The sequence below is a fragment of the Hemitrygon akajei genome, chromosome 15 (assembly GCF_048418815.1).
Source record: "Hemitrygon akajei chromosome 15, sHemAka1.3, whole genome shotgun sequence".
In the NCBI taxonomy this organism is placed as follows: domain Eukaryota; kingdom Metazoa; phylum Chordata; class Chondrichthyes; order Myliobatiformes; family Dasyatidae; genus Hemitrygon; species Hemitrygon akajei.
The window spans coordinates 81,244,050-81,265,986 of NC_133138.1; the positions used below are offsets into that span (position 1 = coordinate 81,244,050).

A 21,937-nucleotide genomic window follows, 5' to 3' on the forward strand; every position below is an offset into this window, starting at 1 on the left:
ATGAATTTAAATGGATTTTAAAGTGTTTTACTCATTATCTTGATTTATTATATTGTTAGCCTCTATCTCTATCTATATCTCGATGTCTATCTCGATCTCTATCTCTCGGCCTTTTCCCTCCTTGGAGCGACGGAGGATGAGAAGCGACCTGATAGAGGTGTACAAGATGATGAAAGGCATTGATCGTGTGGATAGTCAGAGGCTTTTCCCCATGGCTGAAATTGTTGCCACAAGAGGACACAGGTTTAAGGTGCTGGGGAGAAGGTACAGAGGAGATGTCAGGGGTAAGTTTTTTATTCAGAGTGGTGAGTGCGTGGAATGGGCTGCCGGCAGCGGTGGTGGAGGCGGATATGTTAGGGTCTTTTAAGAGACGTTTGGATAAGTACCTGGAGCTTAGAAAAATAGAGGGCTATAGGTAAGCTTAGTAATTTCTAAGGTAGGGACATGTTTGCAGGGACTTTGTGGGCCGAAGGGTCTGTATGGTGCTGTAGGTTTTCTATGTTTCTATTTAACCATTTGGGCTGTGATGGATCATGCTGCATGACAATCATTACATGAGAAGAAAGGTTACAAGAAGGTTCTAGTCAATTTCTGTAAAGCAACACAAATGAATTTGTCTAGCAATGAAATTGATAACAGAAACCCCTCCAGAGCAATAATTTCTTACATTGAACAGATATCTCCACTGCCTCCGAGCTTCGGTTTCCCAGATAGTTTGATGCCGTGCAGCTATAGAACCCGGAATCACTTTGTGAAATATTTTGGAAGAGCAGAATCCCATCCTTGGAATTATAATCCTGAACTTGAACTTTGTCTCTCTTGTACCATTTGTAGGTGGCTTCAGGGTTACTGCTACTGGCACATGACAATGAGACAGTGTCACCTTCTGTGATTTCCGATCTCCCTTCCACTTGAATGGTTACATTTTTGGGTGCATCTAAAAGTAAAAGATTTTATCTCTTATGACTAAGAAATGGGAGAGCACTACATCCCTAGCGGGACCTAAGTCACATACAGATGGCTGAGTCACATGGGAAATACAGATCGCACAACAGACATCAGACAATCGACACTCTTCTCCAAGTCCTGCCACTGGAAGATATCAAAAAGATTCAAGGACATTCTCAAAACTCCTTGTAGAAATGCAATATTCCCAATGACACACAGGAATCACAAGTCCATGGATATTCATAAAAGATAGGGTGCAGCTGGGATGATATTGAGAATATTGGGTCATGCATCAGTGCAGAAAGTGTGGGAAGACAGCAGCATCTCACAAACGACCGTTAGTACACTTTTCAAGCTCAAAAGTCCTGGACGTTTCCTCAGTGAATTGAAGCCAGGTTTCCGGATCAAAGTAGTCCAGAAGACCCAGGAAGAGATTAGACTTAATTACTGAGGTTGGATATCTCAGATAAATCCCATCCTTGCTGGGAATACTCGGCAAGTCAGTGGAGAGAAAAAAAATCACGGTTATCAACTAAGCCCAGAGACTCGAGTTACTGAGCAGTTGCCTGGCTTTGTGATAAACAGAGTCGGAGGGAATAGTGTGCTGTTCTGTGGAGGTGTTTGGAATCTCTCTGTTGCATGTTGTGCAGGTTGGGTAAAGAGCTTACTGAGGGCCAGGCAGCAGCTCTCGTCATGTACTGGCTCCTTGCAGCCAGATCCCAGCAAGAGAAAACCAGGCTGGGCTGCAATGTGTGACAGGTGGCATCCATTAACCAACAGTGACTGGAATGATCATGAAGGAATGGAAGTTAGTGGCTCTGTGACCTCTCCTCTGTAGCTAATACACCCGAGCAATGACTCCAAGCGTGAAGCGCGGTCTGTATCAGTTATCGGATTTCAATGAGACTTCTTGATGGAAGTCAGCATTGGGAATGTATTGTAAACACAAAGTACACAGCAGATGCTGTGGTCAAATCAAGACGTACAAAAAAGCTGGATGAACTCAGCAGGTCAGCAGGTCGGGAAGCATCCGAGATGCTACCCGACCTGCTGAGTTCATCCAACTTTTTTGTACGTCTTGGGAATGTATTGTTCCTTGATCTTTTTGAAAGGAGAGGTTTGCTCTCAGAAATTATCCTTAAGGAGGATCTACTCTCAATTCTGTTCATACTGGACTGAAGTGACCACATTTTACAAATCAGGCAGCGTCCACCTTCACTTAGAGCAAGTGACAGCAGTAACGAGAACTGCACGTGCGGTCCCAGCTCTTTTACCCAGAGCCTAAAACCATGACGGTAAACACCCTGATTGCCTTCTTCACTGATCTGTCCGCCTGTAATACCATTTTCTGGGAGCTATGAAACTTCACCTTGAGGGTCTTTCTGTACATCAACACTGCTGCATGTATTTACTGTCTCTGTTAGAATTAAGGTTCCTTGCTTTGTTAAACATGGGGAGCAGTAATGGGAACAAGGTATAGGAATAGAACGAGGTGGAGAATAAATGCATGGCTGAGGGATTGGAGCAGAGGGTTAGGGATTCAGACTGGGACCTCTTATTGGGCAGGTGTGACCTGTACAAAAAGGACGGGTTGCACTTGAATCCCAGGGGGACCCATACCCTGGTGTTGAGGTTTACAAAGTCTGTTGGGGAGAGTTTTAACTAGAATTGCTGAAGGGTGGGAACCAACCTGAAGTGACCGAGGAAAGGAAGGTTGGCTCACAAATAGAGAAAGCTTGGAGACAGTGTGAAAGGGAGGAGAGGCAGGTGATAGAGAAGGGGCGCACTCAGGCCAATCATTTGAGATGTGTCCTGGTCTTCCTGTGGGCTTAGCTACTGAGCTCAGCGGAACCATTTCTACTGACAGGAGAAGGGGCAAAGGTGGGTTACGAGGACGTTAAAACCAGTCGCTTTCGCCTGATGGGGCTCAGCAGCTGTGTTTGGTTGCTCATCTAGGAAAGGAAATATCTGAGATCAAACCTCTGCTGCCTTGAGGCTGTACCCAATCATGGGGAAGGCTTTGGGAGTAAATCCCAGGGGGAAAATCCAGAGCTGGAGTCCCTAAGCCAGTCCTACAATGAGTTCAATGTTGACTGGCAAGTCTCGCCATGCTGCTGGTGTCAAACAAAATCTTTTGCTGCCGTTCCTTTGGGTTCATCAGATACATAGAGAAGGGGAGCACGGGTAACAGCTTGCTCTCCATATCGTACTTCCCAGGCTTGCGTATCTGGACAGCTAGGATGCAATATCCAGAAGCAGTACCTTCAACCCATCTAACCTGTTTAGAACCCTTTAAGCTACCTACTCCAACTGACCTGCATAAGGACCATAGCCCTCCATAACCCCACCATTCATGTACTTATCCAAATTACTTACAAACTTCCAAATCGAGCTTACGTGCACCACTTGTGCTGGCAGCTCATTCCGCACAAGGTTGTAGCAGATGCTGTGGAATAACAATGTGGGGCAGATAGGTTCAGGCAATAAAACTTCTGAGGAATAATCTTGCTAACTTACCATATAACAACACAACTGAGCTTGTCACTGGATGATATTAGTAGCAAAATACACTCAGAAAGAACAATTTCTTACATTGAACAGATATCTCTGCAGCCTCTGAGCTTTGGCTGCCCAGATAGTTTGTTGCCGTGCAGTTATAGAACCCAGAATCACTTAGTGAAATATTTTGGAAGAGCAGAATGCCATCCTTGGAAGTAAAATCCTGAACAACCATAGTCTCTCTTATACCAGTTGTAGGTGGCTTCAGGGTTACTGTTACTGGCACATGACAAAGAGACCTTGTCACCCTCTGTGATTTTCAGCTGTGATCTCGCTTCCCGTTGAATGGTTACATTTTTGGGTGCTTCTAAAAGGAGAAGATTTTATGTCTCATGACTAAATACCGAGAGCAGTACATCCCTCGCAGGATCTGAATCACATAGGTTAGTTGTGTCACACAGGAAGTTTCAATCACAGATCTGACATCAGAGACCTGACACTCTTCCTCAGGTTCTGCCACTGGAAGTGATCACTAGGCTGACAACAAAAAGATTCAAGGGCATTCTCCCCACTGACTTCCAGGAATGACAAGTCTATGAACAGAAAGGATGGAATGCAGCGGGGATGATATTGAAAATATTTGGCCCTGCATCATTGCAGAAGGCGTGGGAGGAGTGCAGCATCTCATAAACTACTGATGGTACACTCTACAAGCTCAAAAGGCCCGGACCTTTCTTCAGAGAATTGAAGCAAGGTTTCTTGGGTCCAAAATATACAAAGAGATATCAGAGTTAACCAATGTGCATTACCCTACACCGATTGTGTATTACCCTACACCGATTGTGTATTACCCTGCACCGATTGTGTATTACCCTACACCGATTGTGCATTACCCTATACCGATTGTGTATTACCCTACACCGATTGTGTATTACCCTACACCGGTTGTGTGAAGATCCATTTGCCATTGTTATAGGTATCTTTCTCTCTCTCTCTTTGTCTTTCTGTCTCCTCCTCTGGCTGCCCATCTCTCTCTCCCTTACTGTCTCTCTGTCTCTCACTCACTCTTCCTCTTTCTTCTGAAATAGTCTAACTGTCTCAGTTGTAGAATAGCAATGTGGGTAGGATGGATTTAGGACAAGAAAATTCTGAAGAATAACCTTGCTAACTTATACAATAACAACACAACTGAGCGTGTCATCAGATGAAAATAATAACAAAATTTTCTCACATTGCACGGAGATCTCCACAGCCTCTGAGCTCTGGTTTCCAAGGTAGTTTGTTGCTACACAAGTGTACAATCCAGAATCACTTTGTGAAATACTTTGGAAGAGTAGAGTGGCATCTTTGGAATTATAATCCTGAACTTGACCTTTGTCCCTCTTGAACCAGCTGTAAATGGCTTCAGGGTTACTGTTACTGGCACACGACAAAGAGACCTTGTCACCCTCTTTAATCTCTGTTCTGTTCTCCACTTTAATGTTTACATTTTTGGGTGCATCTGAAAGTGAATAAATTTCATGTTTGAGGATGTGATACAGACAGAGTACATCCTTTGAGAGCCTAACCTAACTTCATTCAATCAGATATAATGGACAGACCATGTTGACCACATGCCAAACATGTCTGAGCCCAGCCATGAGAGGAGTTTATGAAATGGATAGAAAATCAAGAATTTTTATAGACTTTCTCAGAGTCTAGCTGAAACAAATGATCATCGACATCTGAGGGCTCTGGTCCATGAGCATTCAAAGTGGAAAAAGAACTTTAGGGATGATACTGAGAACATTAGGAGCACATGGTTTAGAAGATGTGCACCACGTCACAAACTGAAATGAAGCCCCAGGTACTAGAACCTTTCGGCAAGTTGAGTGACATCAGTGGAGAGAGAAAACCACAATTAACAATTTGACTCAGTGATGAGAACTTCTGACTACCCAGACAGAGAGACTTAGATAGTATAGGGGAATGGGCAAAGAAGTGGCAAATGAAATACAATGTTAGAAGGTGTTGATCATGGACTTTTCAGTGGAAGAAATAAAACTGCATAGTTATTATGATGGCGAGAGAATTCAAAATGCAAAAAATGCAAAGGGACTTGGGATCTTTGTACAGGATATCTGGAAGGTTGAGTTGGTGGCGAAGAGGGTGAATGCAATGTTGGCATCCATTTCTAGAGGTATAGAATATAAGAGCAGGGATGTGATGTTGAGGCACTATAAGGCAATAGTGAAACCACACTTTGAATATTGTTCGCAGCTTTGGGCTCCTTATTTTAGAAAGGATATACTGACATTGGAGAGGGTTCAGAGAAGATTCACAAGAATGATTCCCGGCATGAAAGGTTTACTGTATGAGGAATATCTGGCAGCTCTTTGGGCTGTATTCACTGGAGTTCAGGAGAATGAGGGGAATCTCATAGAAATATTCCAAATGTTAAAAAGCCTGAACAGATTAGATATGGCAAGTTATTTCCCATGGTAGGGGATTCTAGGACAGGAGGGCATGACTTCAGGATTGAATGACGCCCATTTAGAACAGTGTTGCAGAGAAATTACTTTAGTCAGAGGGTGGTAAATCTGTGGAATTTGTTGCTGCAAGTGGCTGTGGAGGCCAGGACATTGGGTGTATTTAAGGCAGAGATAGATAGGTTCTTGATGAGCCAGGGCATCAAAGGGTATGGGGTGAAGGCAGGGAAGTGGGGATGACTGGAAGAATTGGATCAGCCCATGATTGAATGATGGAGCAGACTCGATGTGACGAATGCCCTTCTTCAGCTCCTATATCTTATGGTCTTATTGACACAGGTAAGCTCTACAGTTGCCACCTGTGACAGGTGTCATCCAATAGCTGGAAATGACTGGAATAATCCTGAAGGAACAGGTCAGGGTCTCTGTAGTCGACACACCCCAGCAATAACATCATGTCCAGATCCCTGCCTGATGCAGGGGTCAGATCTCAATGACAATTTCCTGTGGATGCCAGCATTGGAAATATTTTGTCCTTTGAACATCTCAAGAATGGAGATTTGCTCTCAAAAACTACCCCCAAGAAAGCATCGACCTCAGTGACTCTGCTGTGTCTGCTGGTGTAACCATACTGTATAAATAAATAGCCGTTCACCTCCGTGGGAAGCAGTAATTCAAGCTCCACTGCTCAGCCCTCCCCAGTAAACTTAGCACTTGGCAGTTCTGCTCCCTACAAGCTGTTAACAATTATGTATCCTATTGAACAACATGAGAGCAGAGTCTTCAGGGCTAGCAGTAACTTGCATTCTTCCTGTTTTGGTCATATCCCTCACATCACTGATGTAAAATCAATGAAATTTTAAAACAGCAGATGCTGGAAATTGACAATAATAACAGAAATTGCTGGTAACATTCAGCAGGTCCGGTAGCTTCAGTGGAGAAAGGGAGTGTGTAAATGTTTCAAGTCTGGGATATTCTATCGCTACTCAATGATCTGATGAAATGTTGAGGATCTGAAATATAAACTCTTGTTGGCCAGTTGCTCATGTGTACATTGTACCGGTTGACTTGGTTTACTTGCAGCTCTGGAAAGTATTTTTTCCCCAGGCTTAACAGATCATTTTTCCTTCTGAGGCTGAGATTCTTTCTAGTGTCTTTAAGTGATTTCATAAACTAATCATTCCAGTTTGTTCTTCATCTTTCATGGATTTGGGGCCTTGGAACAGCATTACTGCCATTGCATTGTCCTCACTAACTCTCTGTATACTTTTGAAGAGGAAATGGGCTTGACAGGGATGATGTGGGTAAGCAGGACCTGCAAAAGGATGGCAAGCAGCTTTGCAGGTAAAAATTGGGAACCCTGAACTTTGTGAAAAATTAACTTTCTAATTGTGCTTTGACTTTATTTTGAGTGCAACTCTCAATGCTGCTGAATAATGAACTTAAATGGATTTTTAAAAGTTTTACTCATTATCTTCTTGATTTATTATATTGTTTCTCTCTCTCTCTCTCTCTCTCTCTCTCTATGCCTAACTCTATCTCGATCTCTATCTATCCATTTGAACTGTGATGGATAATGCAGAATGACAATCTGTATGTGAGAAGAAAGGTTACAAGAAGGTTCTAGCCAATTTATGTAAAAGCAACCCAACTGAATTTGTCAAGCAATGAAATTGATAATGGAAACCCCTCTAAAGCTATAACTCTGTCTGTCTGTCTGTCTGTCTGTCTCTCTCTCTCTTCCAGGTCTCCTGAATTAATCAAATTCTTTAGAATCATACAATCATACAAAAGTACAGAACAGAAGCAGTCACTTCAACCTGTCTAACATGTACAGAACCATTTATACTGCCTACTCTAATTGACCTGCATGCCGACCATAGCCCTCCATAACCCCACCATTCACGTAGCTATCCAAATTTTCAAATTGAGTTTACATGCACCACTTGTGCTGGCAGTTCATTCCGCACGAGGTTATGGCAGATGTGGTAGAATAACAATGTGGGCCAGATGGGTTTAGGATATAAATTCTGAGGAATAATCTTGTTAACTTATATAATAACAACACAATTGAACTTGTCACCGGATCATATTAATAGCAAAATATATTCTAAAGCAACAATTTCTTACATTGAACGGATATCTCTACAGCCTCTGAGCTTTGGCTGCCCAGATAGTTTGTTGCTGTGCAGTTATAGAACCCGGAATCACTTTGTGTAATACTTTGGAAGAGCAGAATGCCATCTTTGGAATTATAATCCTGAACTTGACCTTTGTCTCTCTTGAACCAGCTGTAGGTGGCTTCAGGGTTACTGTTACTGGCACACGACAAAGAGACCTCGTCACCCTCTTTGATCTCTGATCTGTTCGCCACTTGAATTGTTATATTTTGGGGTGCATCTGGAAAATAATATAGAATGCAAATAGTATCATATGTAAGGAATGAGGGGTGCTTAGTGTATGTAGCAATAAATAATTTTTTGGAAGAACTCAATGGGTTAAGCAGCTTCTGTGTGAGGACAGGAATGGCAGACATTTTGTGTCAAACATCTGCATCTGGTCAACATCTGCATTAGTCCTGATGCAGGGTTTGAACCCAAAACATCAACAATTCTTTTCCTCATACTGATGCTGCCCAACCTGCTGAGTTTCTCCAGTAAATTGTTTGTTGCTCCAAAATACAGCATCTGCCATCTATTGTGCATTGTTGTATTAAATCACCTTAAGTTTACAGCTCCCCGGAAATGGAACATATTAGATTTAACAAGTAGAAAGTCATGCAAATATACAGAACACTACTCTGCTCCATTATTGGTCATGGAATTTTTCCTGTATTTCAGTCTGTTTTCATAACTTTGTAATCATTTTCCCTCAACTGTATGCTTATTTCTCCATTAAATGTTAGTTTTGCATTCTCCTTTACAGACAATGCGTTCCAGACCACATTTTGCTCCATTAAAAATAATGCCTCATTTTTCCTTTAAATCTTTCTGCTATACACCCTAGATTTTCTTCATATAATGAAATATAGATCTGTACATCACAGGAACAGACCTTTCTATCCATGATGTCTGTGCTAAACATAATTTCAAGTTTTATCACTCTATTTAACTATGTTGCCATTTTCAGAGAGCAATAACCCTGTATGTCAATATTGCTAACAGTTTTGGTCATCAACAGTACACTTTCCCCTTTTATCTGATGTCCTACCTGATGGTAACAGTGAGAAAAGGGCATGCCCTGGGTGCTGGAGGTCCTTAATAATGGACGCTGCCTTTCTGAGACACCGCTCCCTAAAGATGTCCTGGGTACTTTGTAGGCTAGTACCCAAGACGGAGCTGACTAGAATTACAACCTTCTGCAGCTTCTTTCAGTCTTGTGCAGTAGTCCCTTCATACCAGACAGTGATGCAGCCTGTCAGAATGCTCTCCATGGTACAACTATAGAAGTTTTTGAGTGTACTTGTTGACATGCCAAATCTTTTCAAACTCCTAATAAAGTAGCCATGGCCTTACCCCAATCAATCACCTTCATCATTTCTTCAAAAATGTCACTTAGTTTTTGAGACCTGGCCAGGTCTGCACAAAATCATGCTGATGGCTCTATTTAGCCCATGCTTTTTCAAATGTAATTACATCCCATCCGTAAGTTTTAAGTGGAGATTTAAGCACATGGTAGACTCAGAAATGTCAGTTACAGACTGAATGAGGTGGTGAGGTCTTGGCCCCACAGTGTTTTGAGGCGATTGAACCCGATGTTTGGATGTCGACTATGGCACGGGTCAGGTTGAAAAGGTCATGGTATTGGGGCCTGAGGCATGGGACAGGCCAGTTCAGATTGCTACACCCTGACACAGCTCTGCGCTGAACTATGGGACTCTCTTTGTGGACCACTTCAGAATGCTAATTGCTTGTGTTTATTGTTTTGCATTATTTGTTTTTTTTTCTCTCTGCTAACTGAGCGATCAACGGTCTTTTTTTATGGGTTCTTTTGGGTTTCTTTTTTCATGGCTGTTTATTAGGAGACAAATCTCAAGGTTGCATTATGTATACATACTTTGATAATAAATGTGCTTTGAACTTTGAACTAAGTATCTTCCCCAACAGCTTGCTGTTACTGATGAGACATTCACTAGTCTATAATTTCCTGGAGTTTTCCTATTTCACTTCTTAAACAAGGAAGTAATATTGGTAATTTTCCAGTCATCCAGGTCCTCACCTGTAGCTAGAGAGGATGCAGAGATTTTTGATAAGGTCACAGTAATCTCTTCTCTTACCTCTTTCAATAACCCTGGATAGATTCCATCAGGCCCTGGTGTTTAGTAGCTCATCTACATCCTCTCATTCCAAACAGAAAGTGTCTCTTTTACCCTTGAGTGGTCCAACGCTCTTCCTAGTTATCCTCTTGTTTTTAGTGAATGTATAGAATGTCTTACGATTCTCATTAATCCCCCTTGACAAGGTCATTGTGTTCCTTCTAACTGCCTGTTTGTTTATTTTTCTGCTTTGTCTATATTCCTAAATGGCCCTATTTTACATATGCTTCCTTTGCCTTTTTGACTAAATTTACAACTTCTCTTGTCATCCAAGCTTCCCTTATATTGCTATCCTTGTTCTTATCCTTCCTCCTTGCTGGAATAAGCCGGTCCTGAATGCTGATCAGCTGATCTTTATGTAACTTCCATTTGCCAGATGCCAAACAAGAGGACCACAACGTTGTCATTGGTTATGGAGGCTTGCGTGCCTCAATGACCCAGAGAATAATGTTGGTTGGAGTCAGAGCTTTATGCTTTGGCTCTTGGTAGGGTCACCCATGCCAAACAGGTCAAAGGTTAGAGGCCACACTAAGAGTGGTCCACCATCCTCTAGGTTCAGGAGTTCCATTCAAGGCTAACAACCCTGACTGGTAAAAACAAAATTGTTATGGAAGCAGCAATGAAGAATCCTTCTACATCTGAGTGCAACAGTATTCCTGAGTCTCCAACCAGGACTTGCATGACTGATAGTAGTGAAAACCGAGAGGCAGCTGTTGACATGAGGAAGGAAGCTCTGAACACCTCCATTCATGGAGGACCTTCATTGCTGCCCAATGGCATAATGACATAACTACAGTCCAGCATTCAACACCATAGTCCCATCCAGGCTTGACAAGCAGCTCAGAGACCTCGGTCTTCACCCTGCCTTGTGCAGATGGATCCTGCACTTCCTGTCAGATCACCAGCAAGTTGTAAGATTTGGCTCCCTCACCTTCAACCCGCTGACTCTCAATACAGAGCTGTGTACTGAGTCCCCTTTTTCACTCCCTGTATACCCATGACTGTATCACCACCCACAGCTCCAATTTGTTAATTAAATTTTCTAAGACACTACCTTATCTCAAACAATAGTGAGGTGGCCTACAGGGAAGAAGTCATCTCTCTGACACAGTGGTGTTAAGAAAACAACCTCTCCCTCAATGTTGCAAAAACAAAGGAGCTGGTTGTGGATTACAGGAGGAATGGAGACTTAGCCCCTATTGACATCAATGGATCTGTGGTTGAGAGGGTAAACAGCTTCAAGTTCCTCGGCATCCACATCACTGAGGACCTCACGTGGTCTGTACACACCGACTGTGTGGCGAAAAAGGCACAACAGCGCCTCTTTCACATTAGACGGTTGAGGCAGTTTGGTATGGGCCCCCTAGTCCTAAGAACTTCCTACAGGGGCACAACTGAAAGCATCCTGATGGGCTGCATCACTGCCTGGTATAGGAACTGTACCTCCCTTGATTGCAGGACTTTGCAGAGAGTGATGCTGACAGACTAGTGCATCTGTAGTTGCGAACTTTCCAGGATTTGGTACATTTACAAGGACAGGTGTGTAAAAAAGGGCCTGTAGGATCATTGGGGAACAAGCCATCCCAACCACAATTTATTTCAGCTGCTACCATCTGGGAAGTGGTACCACAGTATAAAAGCCAAGACCACCAGGCTCTGGGACAGCTTTTTCCACCAGGCCATCAGAATGATGAACTCACGGTGACTTGAGCCTACTCTATATTACATTGACTGTTCTATTTATTATAGTTACTATGATTGCACATTTAGATGGAGATGTAACGTAAAGATTTCTAATCCTCATGTATGTGAAGGATGTAAGAAATAAAGTCAATTCAATTCAACCATCTGCTTTCTGTCCCGTAGCCAAAAGCATCATATTCACTTTGCAACCACCTCTTTCATCCTATGAGCTTCACTTTGCTCACAGGTCTATTTTGTGATATTTCACCAAGTGCCTTTAATTGCTCCTGTGACACAACATCAGCTGCACAGACTCTTATCACCTTACCTGGAATTTCTTCAAAGATTTCAATCAATTTTGCCAATTTTTTTTTTGCTTTAACCAATTTTCACTTATAACTTATTGAAATGTTTGCCTTTTCTCAAATATTTCCACTGGGCTAAATGGTGGTAGATTTGGTGATTTTTTTTGTTTCCATTTTCCAAGTAAGATTACCACATCAGTGATCATCTGGATCAGCTCGTCACTGTTATTTATGGAAGAATTTGCGGCTACTTTCTGAATTGCCAGAAATCATATGTTTGCTTCCTTTGTTAATGTGGAAATCATCTTATCTTGAACATATGACATTTGAAATTTGCACTCTTCATATACTATATTTTCTGCTACTAAATCAATGTTATTTCCTCTTTCACTGCTGCCCTAATAGATGGTAACTGCAAGCCACTCATTTATGACCACATCCTCCATACAAACATTCCCTTTTTGTCCCCTAATTAGTCACATTCTTCTTCTGACTAGCCTCTGATCACAGACATTTGTGTTTCCAATGATGATTCTCATATTCTCTCACAGCCCTTCTCTGCCATACTTGCAGAACTGTGATATGTCTTCACATGCATTATCTCCACATTGAAGACCTTCTGTTCAGACACATGTTAAACACATGCCTTTGCACGGAGAATAAGTCTTGTTTTAGGGAATGTCAAACTATATGGCTTACCTACCAAAGCTGATTTTGGAAAAACTTGGTAAGGATTTCGGAAACACCACCACCGCCTTCAAGTTGCATACTATCTTAATATGGAAGTATATCTTCACTGGGTTTAAATTCTGGGACACCATGGACAACTGTACAATGGGAGATACCTTCACCTGAAATGGATCAAGGAAACAGCCCAGCACTACCTTCTCAAGGACAATTAGTGCTGACCAATAAAAGCTACTTTGCCAGTGATGCTTAGATTCTGAAAATAAGTTACAAAAGTGGTGGAAGTTAAGTTAAGTTAAAAGTGGTTAAGTTTGTGTTGTGCTATTTCCATTTATGCCACACAAGTCTGACCTTTGCCAAATCTGGATCCTGGAATTAAAAGTGACTTTGAGGATCTCCCAGCCTTACAACAATCTCCCCTCCAACAGATTACTCAAACTGCCAAGGTTATATTCTGGGGAAGTGAAGCAACACCATAAAGAAATAAAATGCCTGCTCTCCCTTGGACTCACTGCAAGTGAATTTCTCTAGAAAATTCACTCTAAGTTGCCACATGCCAGAGTCATAAGGTCATGATCTCATACAGTCCAAAAACCGGCTCTTCAACCCACAATGTCTATGCCAACTGTGGCATCCATCAATACTCATCCTGTTTACCCACAATTAGATCTGGCTTTCTGTGCTTTTCAGATGATAAAGAGAAAGTAATCAGCCAGAAACCCTGCTCATTTTGCATGACACACAGGTGAGTGTTGAGAACAGGGATATGAATATTAAAAAAGTTTCACAAATATTGTCAACATCAGCAGTCACTGAATATCTAGAGATACTGTAAATTCTAAGAGGAATATAATTGATGTAAGAATTGGATAGTATGTCCATTGAAGGATCTTCTACTTAGATAAATTAAAGAATACAGATGAGCTTCCAAATGACTGCTTTGAGTTAGAACCATAGAACCATAGAACATTACAGCACAGAAACAGGCCTTTTGGCCCTTCTTGGCTGTGCTGAACCATTTTTCTGCCTAGACCCACTGACCTGCACCTGGACCATATCCCTCCATACACCTCTCATCCATGTACCTGTCCGAGTTTTTCTTAAATGTTCAAAGTGAGTCTGCATTCACCACTTCTTCTGGCAGCTCATTCCACACTCCCACCACTCTCTGTGTGAAAAAACTCCCCCCAATGTTCCCTTTAAACTTTTCCCCCTTCACCCTTAACCCATGACCTCTAGTTTTTTTCTCCCTTAGCCTCAGTGGAAAAAGCCTGCTTGCATTCACTCTATCTATACTCATCATAATTTTATATACCTCTATCAAATCTCCCCTCATTCTTCTACACTCCAGGGAATTAAGTCCTAACTTATTAAACCTTTCTCTGTAACTCAGTTATTCAAGTCCCAGCAACTTCCTTGTAAACTTTCTCTGCAATCTTTCAACCTTATCAATATCCTTCCTGTAATTAGGTGACCAAAACTGCACACAATCCTCCAAATTCGGTCTCACCAATGTCTTATACAACCTCACCATAACATTCCAACTCATATACTCAATACTTTGATTTATAAAGGCCAACATACCAAAAGCTCTCTTTACGACCCTATCTACCTGTGACGCCACTTTTAAGGAATTATGTATCTGTATTCCCCGATCCCTTTGTTCTACTGCACTTTTTTTGTTCGACTGGTCCATGTTCTGTCTCAGTAAAGCAAGCATAATATCAATACCAATAAAGAGATACAAGTGGAGGAAAATCTGCAGATGCTGGAAATCAAAGTAACACACAAAAATCTGGGGCAACTCAGCAGGCCAGGCAGCATCTATGAAAAAGAGTAATCAGTCAACATTTCAGGCCAAGACCCTTCATCAGGACTGGAGAAAAGAGATGAGAAATCAGAGTAAGAAGTGAGGGGAGGGGAGGGGAGGAAGAAATACAAGATAGTAGGTGATAGGTGAAACCATAAGAAAGGGAGAGGTGAAGTAAAGAGCTGGAAAGTCAATTGCTGAAAGAGATATAGGGCTGAAGAAGGGGGAATCTGATAGGAGAAGACAGAAGGCCATGGAGGAAAGGAAAGGGGGAGGAGCTGGGCAGATAAGGAGAAAGGTGAGAGAAAGAAATGGGAATGGAGAGCGGTGAAGCAGAGTGGGGGGTGGCAATTACCGGAAGTTTGAGAAATTGCCAACCAGTTTGGTGCTACTCAGAAAGAATATAAGATGTTGCTCCTCCAACCTGAGTGTAGACTCATAGCAGTGCTAGAGGAGGCCATGTCAGAATGGAAATGGGAAGAAGAATTGAAATGGGTGGCCACAGAGAAATCCTGCATTTTTGGCAGATGGAGTGTCGGTGCTCAACAAAGTGGTCTCCCAATCTGCTTTGGGTCTCACCGATATATGGGAGGCCACACCAGGAGCACCAGCTACAGTAGGTGACCCCGACAGATTTACGAGTGAATTGTCGTTTCAGCTGGAAGGACTATTTGGGGTAGTGAGAGAGGAGGTATAATGGCTGAAGTGGTACTTGTTCCACTTGAAAGTACCAGGAAGGAGATCAGTGGGGAGGGACGAATGGACAAAGAAGTTGCATAGGGAGCGATCTCTGCGGAAAGTGGAAAGATGTGGTTGGTGGTGGGATCTCATTGGAGATGGTAAAAGTTTCGGTTTATTATGTGCTGGTTGCGGAGGGTGATTGGGTGGTGGGTGAGGACAAGAGGAACCTTATCGCTGGTGGGGTGTTGGGTGGATGGGGTGAGGGCAGACAAGTGTGAAATGGAAGAGACGCAGGTGAAGGCAATAGTGCTTCTCCCCCTTCCCTTTCTTCCTTGGCCTTCTGACCTCTTCTATCAGATTCCTCCTTCACCAGCTCTTTATCTCTTTCACCAATCGACTTTCCAGCTCTTTGCATCACCTCTCCCACTCTCCTGGTTTTACCTATCACCATTACCTTGTACCTCTTCCTTCCCTCTGCCAATCTTCCTGCTCTGACTTCTCATCTCCTTTTTTCTAGTCGTGATGAAGGGTGTTGGCCTGAAACATTGACTGTATGCTCTTTTCCATAGATACTACCTGGTCTTCTGTGTTTCACCAGTATCTTGTGTGTGTTACCAAGAGACAGAGCCGGGGGTGAGTAATACTGGGCTTGTAATACACAGGTGTAGTGCAGAGAGAGAGGAACTAGTTCTTGTTTGGGAGAGCATTATGTATTATAGAAGGTCATGAATCTGCAGCCATGCTGAGCACGGGAAAAGGTGGATGGATCAAGTTCTGATTAAAAACTATTGACCTAAAGCATTAAATCTGCTTTGCACTCCACAGATGCTGCTTCACTTACTCTCTCTATAGTTGTACTCAAAAATACTGATTTATTTCTGGAATTACTGGAACCTTCTGCAATCTTCCTGTACATAATTAGATTGCTTTGATTCCTAAGTTATAACTGTCTCTGAATTTTCAATGAAGTATACTGAAGTACATTTATGAAAAGCTAAATAAAGCTCTGTGACATTGGTTTAAAACCATCCCAAAAGCTAAACAATTTTTAACCAGTCATGTACTCCCTCTAGGTCTTCCTGTGGCACAGACTGATGCTGAAATGCAAGATGTTAGTAAGTTTCAAAGTAGTTAAAATTGAAATGTAAGAGCCTTACATTTAACTTCCAGAGTCATTTGAACTTCATCCTTGAATGAATATTCACTGGAAATGACTGAGCACTTGATGACTTTGTTGTGATCTCTGTGTGATAGGGTGACGGTAACTGTGCTCTGAAGTGTTCTAGATTCAAGGATCCTTTTGCTATTTTCAGATATTATCTTATCACCGAGCCCATACCACTCGAGTTTCGGTTGAACTTGTTCATCAATTTCAGATGAGGAACAAGTCAATGTGGTCTTGTTCCCTTCAACTAATTCTGGGGGGGCCGAGAGAATTGGTTTTGTTGGACGAGCTGCAAAAGAAAAGAAATGGGAAAAGATTTTGGTTAAACAATACTTTACATATTCTAACTAAAATTGTTTGTAAATATCAGTTGTGTTGATGGAATATAAAGTTTTTTTAAGAGTAAAGTATATATCATGAAGGAACAATTACCATAAACTATAAGGTTCACACCACGTCTTCCTGTCCAGCTGTCTCTGCCTTGTATTTTGAATCTGAAGCAATAATTCTTGTTGTTTCTCTTAACATCATGTAACTGAAGAGAGCAGTTTTTTCTGCCCAAATCTCCTATGAAACTCACACCTTCGTTGTTAGCTTCATTACTGTTGTACAGTTTTTCAGATGATTCTGCACATGGATCTTCTAACCACAAGGCTGTTATGGCAGATGAAGGGATGTTTTCATAAGGGTATTGGAAGGAACAGTTAAAGATTACAGACATCCCCTGCAGTGCTTGAACAGGAGATGCAACTGAGACACCCCAACCGGCTGGAGCCGTATATGCTGGATAGGAAAGGGAAAAAAACAAAAGAGAATATAAATACATTGTTAATTATACAATGTAATCTCTGGTTATGAAGCATTTGCAGTCATAATGATAAATTGGTACTTGGGGACAGCTTCCCAATTCAGAGTGAAAATAAAAATCCTGCTTTTGCTGGAAATTTGAAATAAACACAGACAATGCTGGAAACACTCAGCAGGTCAGGCAGCATCTGGAGAAAGATAACCTGTTAGTATTTAGGTTGAAGATCAGAAGAATCTACAATTGGAAACATTATTTGTGCAGAGTGTTTCCAGCATTACAATAACAAAATATGTGCTGGAGCAGCTCAGCTGGTCAAGCAGCATCTGTGGGGGAAAGGGTTAGCTCAGGTGGAAACTGTGTATCAGAACTGCACAGCAACTTCCACAGATTCTGTCTAACTTGCTGAGTTCCTCCTGCAGATTGTTGCTCCAGATGCCAGTACCTGCATTCTCTTGTGTCACTGTTACCTGTCTTTACTTGGGCATTCCAAGAACAGAATCAAACACCAGTCCAGTGATGTGAGCAGACAATGCAGGTTGATGTTCAAGGCCGAGAAAGTTCGACATGAGGGAGACTTTTATCTGTTGGTTGAGATCTTTACTAGGTTCTATCTGAGGGCAGATATCAAACCTCCAGCAATGCAGAAGATCAACGAGGGAAACAAGTAAGGAAATTACAAAGGTAAAATGGGTGCATGATAGAGAATGGTAAATTTAATTTATAAAACCTCAAAATGTTGAAGTTCAAAAAGGGAAAGAGGATTGTAGACATAATTTATTTATTTTATTGAGATACAGGGTAGAATAGGCCTTTAAGACCTATTGAGCCACACCGCACAGCAACCACCAATTTAACCCTAGCCCAATCATGGGACAGTTTACAATGACCAATTAACCTACCAAGCGGTACGTCTTTGGACTGTGGGAGGAAACCAGAGCACCTGGAGGAAACCCACCAAGTCAAATTGAGAACATACAAATTCCGTACAGGCAGTAGTGGCAATTGAAGCCAGGTTGCCTGTACTGTACTGTTGTGCTCACCATTACGTTACTTTGCCATCCCCAGCCAGTGTCTTTAAAAAAAACAATCGAGAGAAAACTTATGTATTGAGGCAGGAGCATCTGCATGGCTCCAGCAGAAGTCTTCAATGGAAGAATGGAGTTGTGGTGCATGACTGATAACTAGTAGGGGAACAACAACCTTAAAGTTGATGATTTCGTTTCTGGATTAACAGAATATGTGCCATAACTATCTATTAGAACCTGATCATAACAGGCATGCAGTTCAATTGAATATTGATCATCACAATGAGCAGGTGTGTTGATTTGATGCTCTTTGTCTATGTGTATATACATGTCAGTAGATTAGGTTATTGTCATATATATCAGAGAGCAATGAAATTCTTTGTTTGCATGAAGCTCACAGAATGGATATTATATATATTAACAATAAATCCAATGGTGAATACACCAGGTAGAGTGATGCAAAGGTTAGTAGTGAGGTCTAAGATAATGCAAAAAAAACCCTGAGGTGATAAGAACAGCATAACCGAGATGGGTGGAATTAATATACCAGCAACCACTAGAAAGGGGTGTGAAAGAGGTGATTGGTTCAGAAGTCTAACAGCAATTGGGAAGAAGCTGCTCTTGAGTCTGGTTGTGTGGGCTTTTAACCTCCTGTATCGGATGTGTGGACATTCCTGTCTGTCAGAGTTAAGATTGAATGAGTTTACAACTCCGCAAAGCTTAAAACAGAAGGTGTTTTCAAAACTAAAATAAGATTAACATGTGCCAAAAGAGACGCTGACATGAGAGAGCAGGAATAGTGTAAGTCCAATAATTTTTGAAAGCTTGGATAAATGATAAGGTTTAATATTTGCTTGGAACATATGAACTTTACAGCTAATTACAGTACAAACATCACAAACAAAATGCAAAAGACTTGGATGGCTCAGGGGCAGGAATGGTTACTTTGAGTGCCAGGCTTTAGATGTTTTAGAAAGGACAGGGAGGGAGGCAAAAGAGGTGGGGGGCATGGCAATGTTGATCAGAGATAATGTCACAGCTACAGAAAAGGAGGAAGACTTGGAGGTGGAAGTTAGAAACTAGAAGGGGTCAATAACTCCATTTAGTGTTTTTTATAGACAACCCAATAGCAACAGGGACATTGAGGAGCAGATAGGGAGACAGATTCTGGAAAGGTGTAACAATAACAGTGTTACTGTGGTGGGAAATTTTAATTTCCCAAGTATCGATTGGCATCTCCCTAGAGCAAGGGGTTTAGATGGGGTGAAGTTTGTTAGGTGGATTCAAGAAGGTTTCTTGACACAACATGTAGATAAGCCTACAAGAGGAGAGGCTGTACTTGATCTGGTATTAGGAAAGGAACCTGGTCAGGTGTCAGGTATCTCAGTGGGAGAGCATTTTGGAGACAGTGATCACAATTCTATCTCCTTTACCATAGCATTGGAGAGGGATAGGAACAGACAAGTTAGGAAAGCATTTAATTGGAGTAAGGGGAAATATAAAGCTATCAGGCAAGAACTTGGAAGCATCTTACGGTCCCAGGCTAAACTACAGGGGATCTCGGAGCAGCAGTGGACCCCAGAGACGTGACGTGTGGGCCCACTACTGTGTGGACATGCCCTGGCGCCTGTCAACCACTGCCCCAGCTATGGGTAAATAGCCCCACTGCTTTGTGGTAAGCTATGTTGAGACAAGGCTAGGGAGAGCACCCTGACAAAAAAGCAATATGATGGCGGCGTGCAATAGGCAGGCCTTAACAAACCAAGGACCCGGCAGCCTCCTGCAGCCAAGATGTGAGACCGGTTGTCCTGGGTCCACCCTTGCCACCGGGATTTACCTCATCATGGTGAAGATAGTGCTACTGGAGATGGTGCACCCCCTGTGGCACTTTAATATCTTCCTTGCGCAGGTCTCCACCTCTGACCACGGTGAGCAATACCTGGACCTTACATTTGGTTGAAGTCTGACGGCGACGGGTCATCTGGCAACGGGAGCAGGTACGAATGGACTGGGAGCTCCTAGTGAGAACCCTGCATGGCAACGGCACAGGGTATTTGGTCGCTAGCAGCTGGGACTGAGTGGCAGCTGTTTTCGACCGACCCCTGTGTGACTGAGCAGCCCTATTTAGGGACCACACTGCTCACCCCAATTGGGGAAGGGCCTAGAAAAGGTGGCCTACAAATTGCCCATTCAATCACTCACCTGGATAGGTTACCACCTCTATCGGGCTATTCCACTACTGCAGTCGAAATAAGAAACAATACAACTTAAAACTGGCAAAAGGTCGCTGTATACCAAGCGGTCTGTGTCACCACCCTCCTTCACAGCTGTGAAGCTTGGGTAACCGACAGCTGTCACATCAAGTCTTTGGAGCACTTCCACATAAGCTGCCTTCAGCGCATCCTGGGAATTACCTGGCGTGAGCGTGTGCTTCCCACTGGTCAGTTGCAGTGGCTGGGGCATGTGATAAGGATGCCCTCATGTCGGCTACCCCACAGAGTGTTTTACGGCCAGCTACATCATGGTCGATGTTCAGCTGGAGGGCTGAAGAAACGCTATAAGGATCAGATGAAGAATGCTTTAAGGAAGTGCATGATCAGACCTGAGGACCTAGAGGATGTTGCTGCTGACCATATCACTTGGCGACAGCTGTATAGGGATGGGGTTCATCTTCTGGAGATGGAAAGAACAACCAGAAGACAGCAGAAGAGAGCCAGGAGAAATGCAGCCATGGATGCCATCACTAGCACCACCACTACCACATATACATGTCCCACCTGCAATTGAGCTTGTTGGTCCAGGATAGGACTGTATAGTCATCAAAGATCTCACTGCTAAAGGAGTGGACATCATCATTGGATTCTGATGGACAACCGAAGAAGATAAGGCTAGCAGGAAGGAGCTTAAGAAAGAAATTAAGAGAGCCAGAAGGTGCCATGAAAAGGCCTTGGCAGACAGGATTAAGGAAAACCCCAAGGCATTCTACAAGTATGTGAAGAGCAAGAGGATAAGACATGAGAGAATAGGACCAATCAAGTGTGACAGTGGAAAAGTGAGTATGGAACAGCAGGAGATAGCAGAGGTACTTAATGAGTACTTTGTTTCAATATTCATTACGGAAGAAGATCTTAGCAATTATAGGGATGACCTACAGTGGACTGAAAAGCTTGAGCATGTAGATATTGAGAAAGAGGATGTGCTGAAGCTTTTGGAAAGCATCAAGTTGGATAAGTCAACACGTACAAACAAGCTGGATGAACTCAGCAGGTCGGGCAGCATCCATTGATAGGAGCAGTCAACGTTTCGGGACGATACCCCTCGTCAGGACAAGGGGTCCTGACGAAGGGTCTTGGCCTGAAACATTGACTGCTCCTTTCAACGGATGCTGCCTGACCTGCTGAGTTCATCCAGCTTGTTTGTACGTGTTGATTTGACCCCAGCATCTAAAGTGTACTTTGTGTTTAAAGCTGTATAAGTCACTGGGATCTGATGAGATATACCCCAGGCTACTGTGGGAAGCGAGGGAAGAGATTGCTGAGTCTC

General features: G+C 42.6%; 1 protein-coding gene across 1 annotated transcript in view; it reads right to left on the reverse strand.

The window, feature by feature from the left end:
* LOC140739087 (B-cell receptor CD22-like) overlaps nucleotides 1-21,937 on the reverse strand; it is a 72,704-nt gene that overhangs the window by 13,860 nt on the left and 36,907 nt on the right. The window contains 7 exon segments of the mRNA XM_073067033.1: nucleotides 668-937; nucleotides 3,541-3,677; nucleotides 3,679-3,814; nucleotides 4,679-4,948; nucleotides 8,046-8,315; nucleotides 16,554-16,850; nucleotides 16,994-17,344. Coding sequence (XP_072923134.1) covers nucleotides 668-937; nucleotides 3,541-3,677; nucleotides 3,679-3,814; nucleotides 4,679-4,948; nucleotides 8,046-8,315; nucleotides 16,554-16,850; nucleotides 16,994-17,344 — 1,731 coding nt within the window.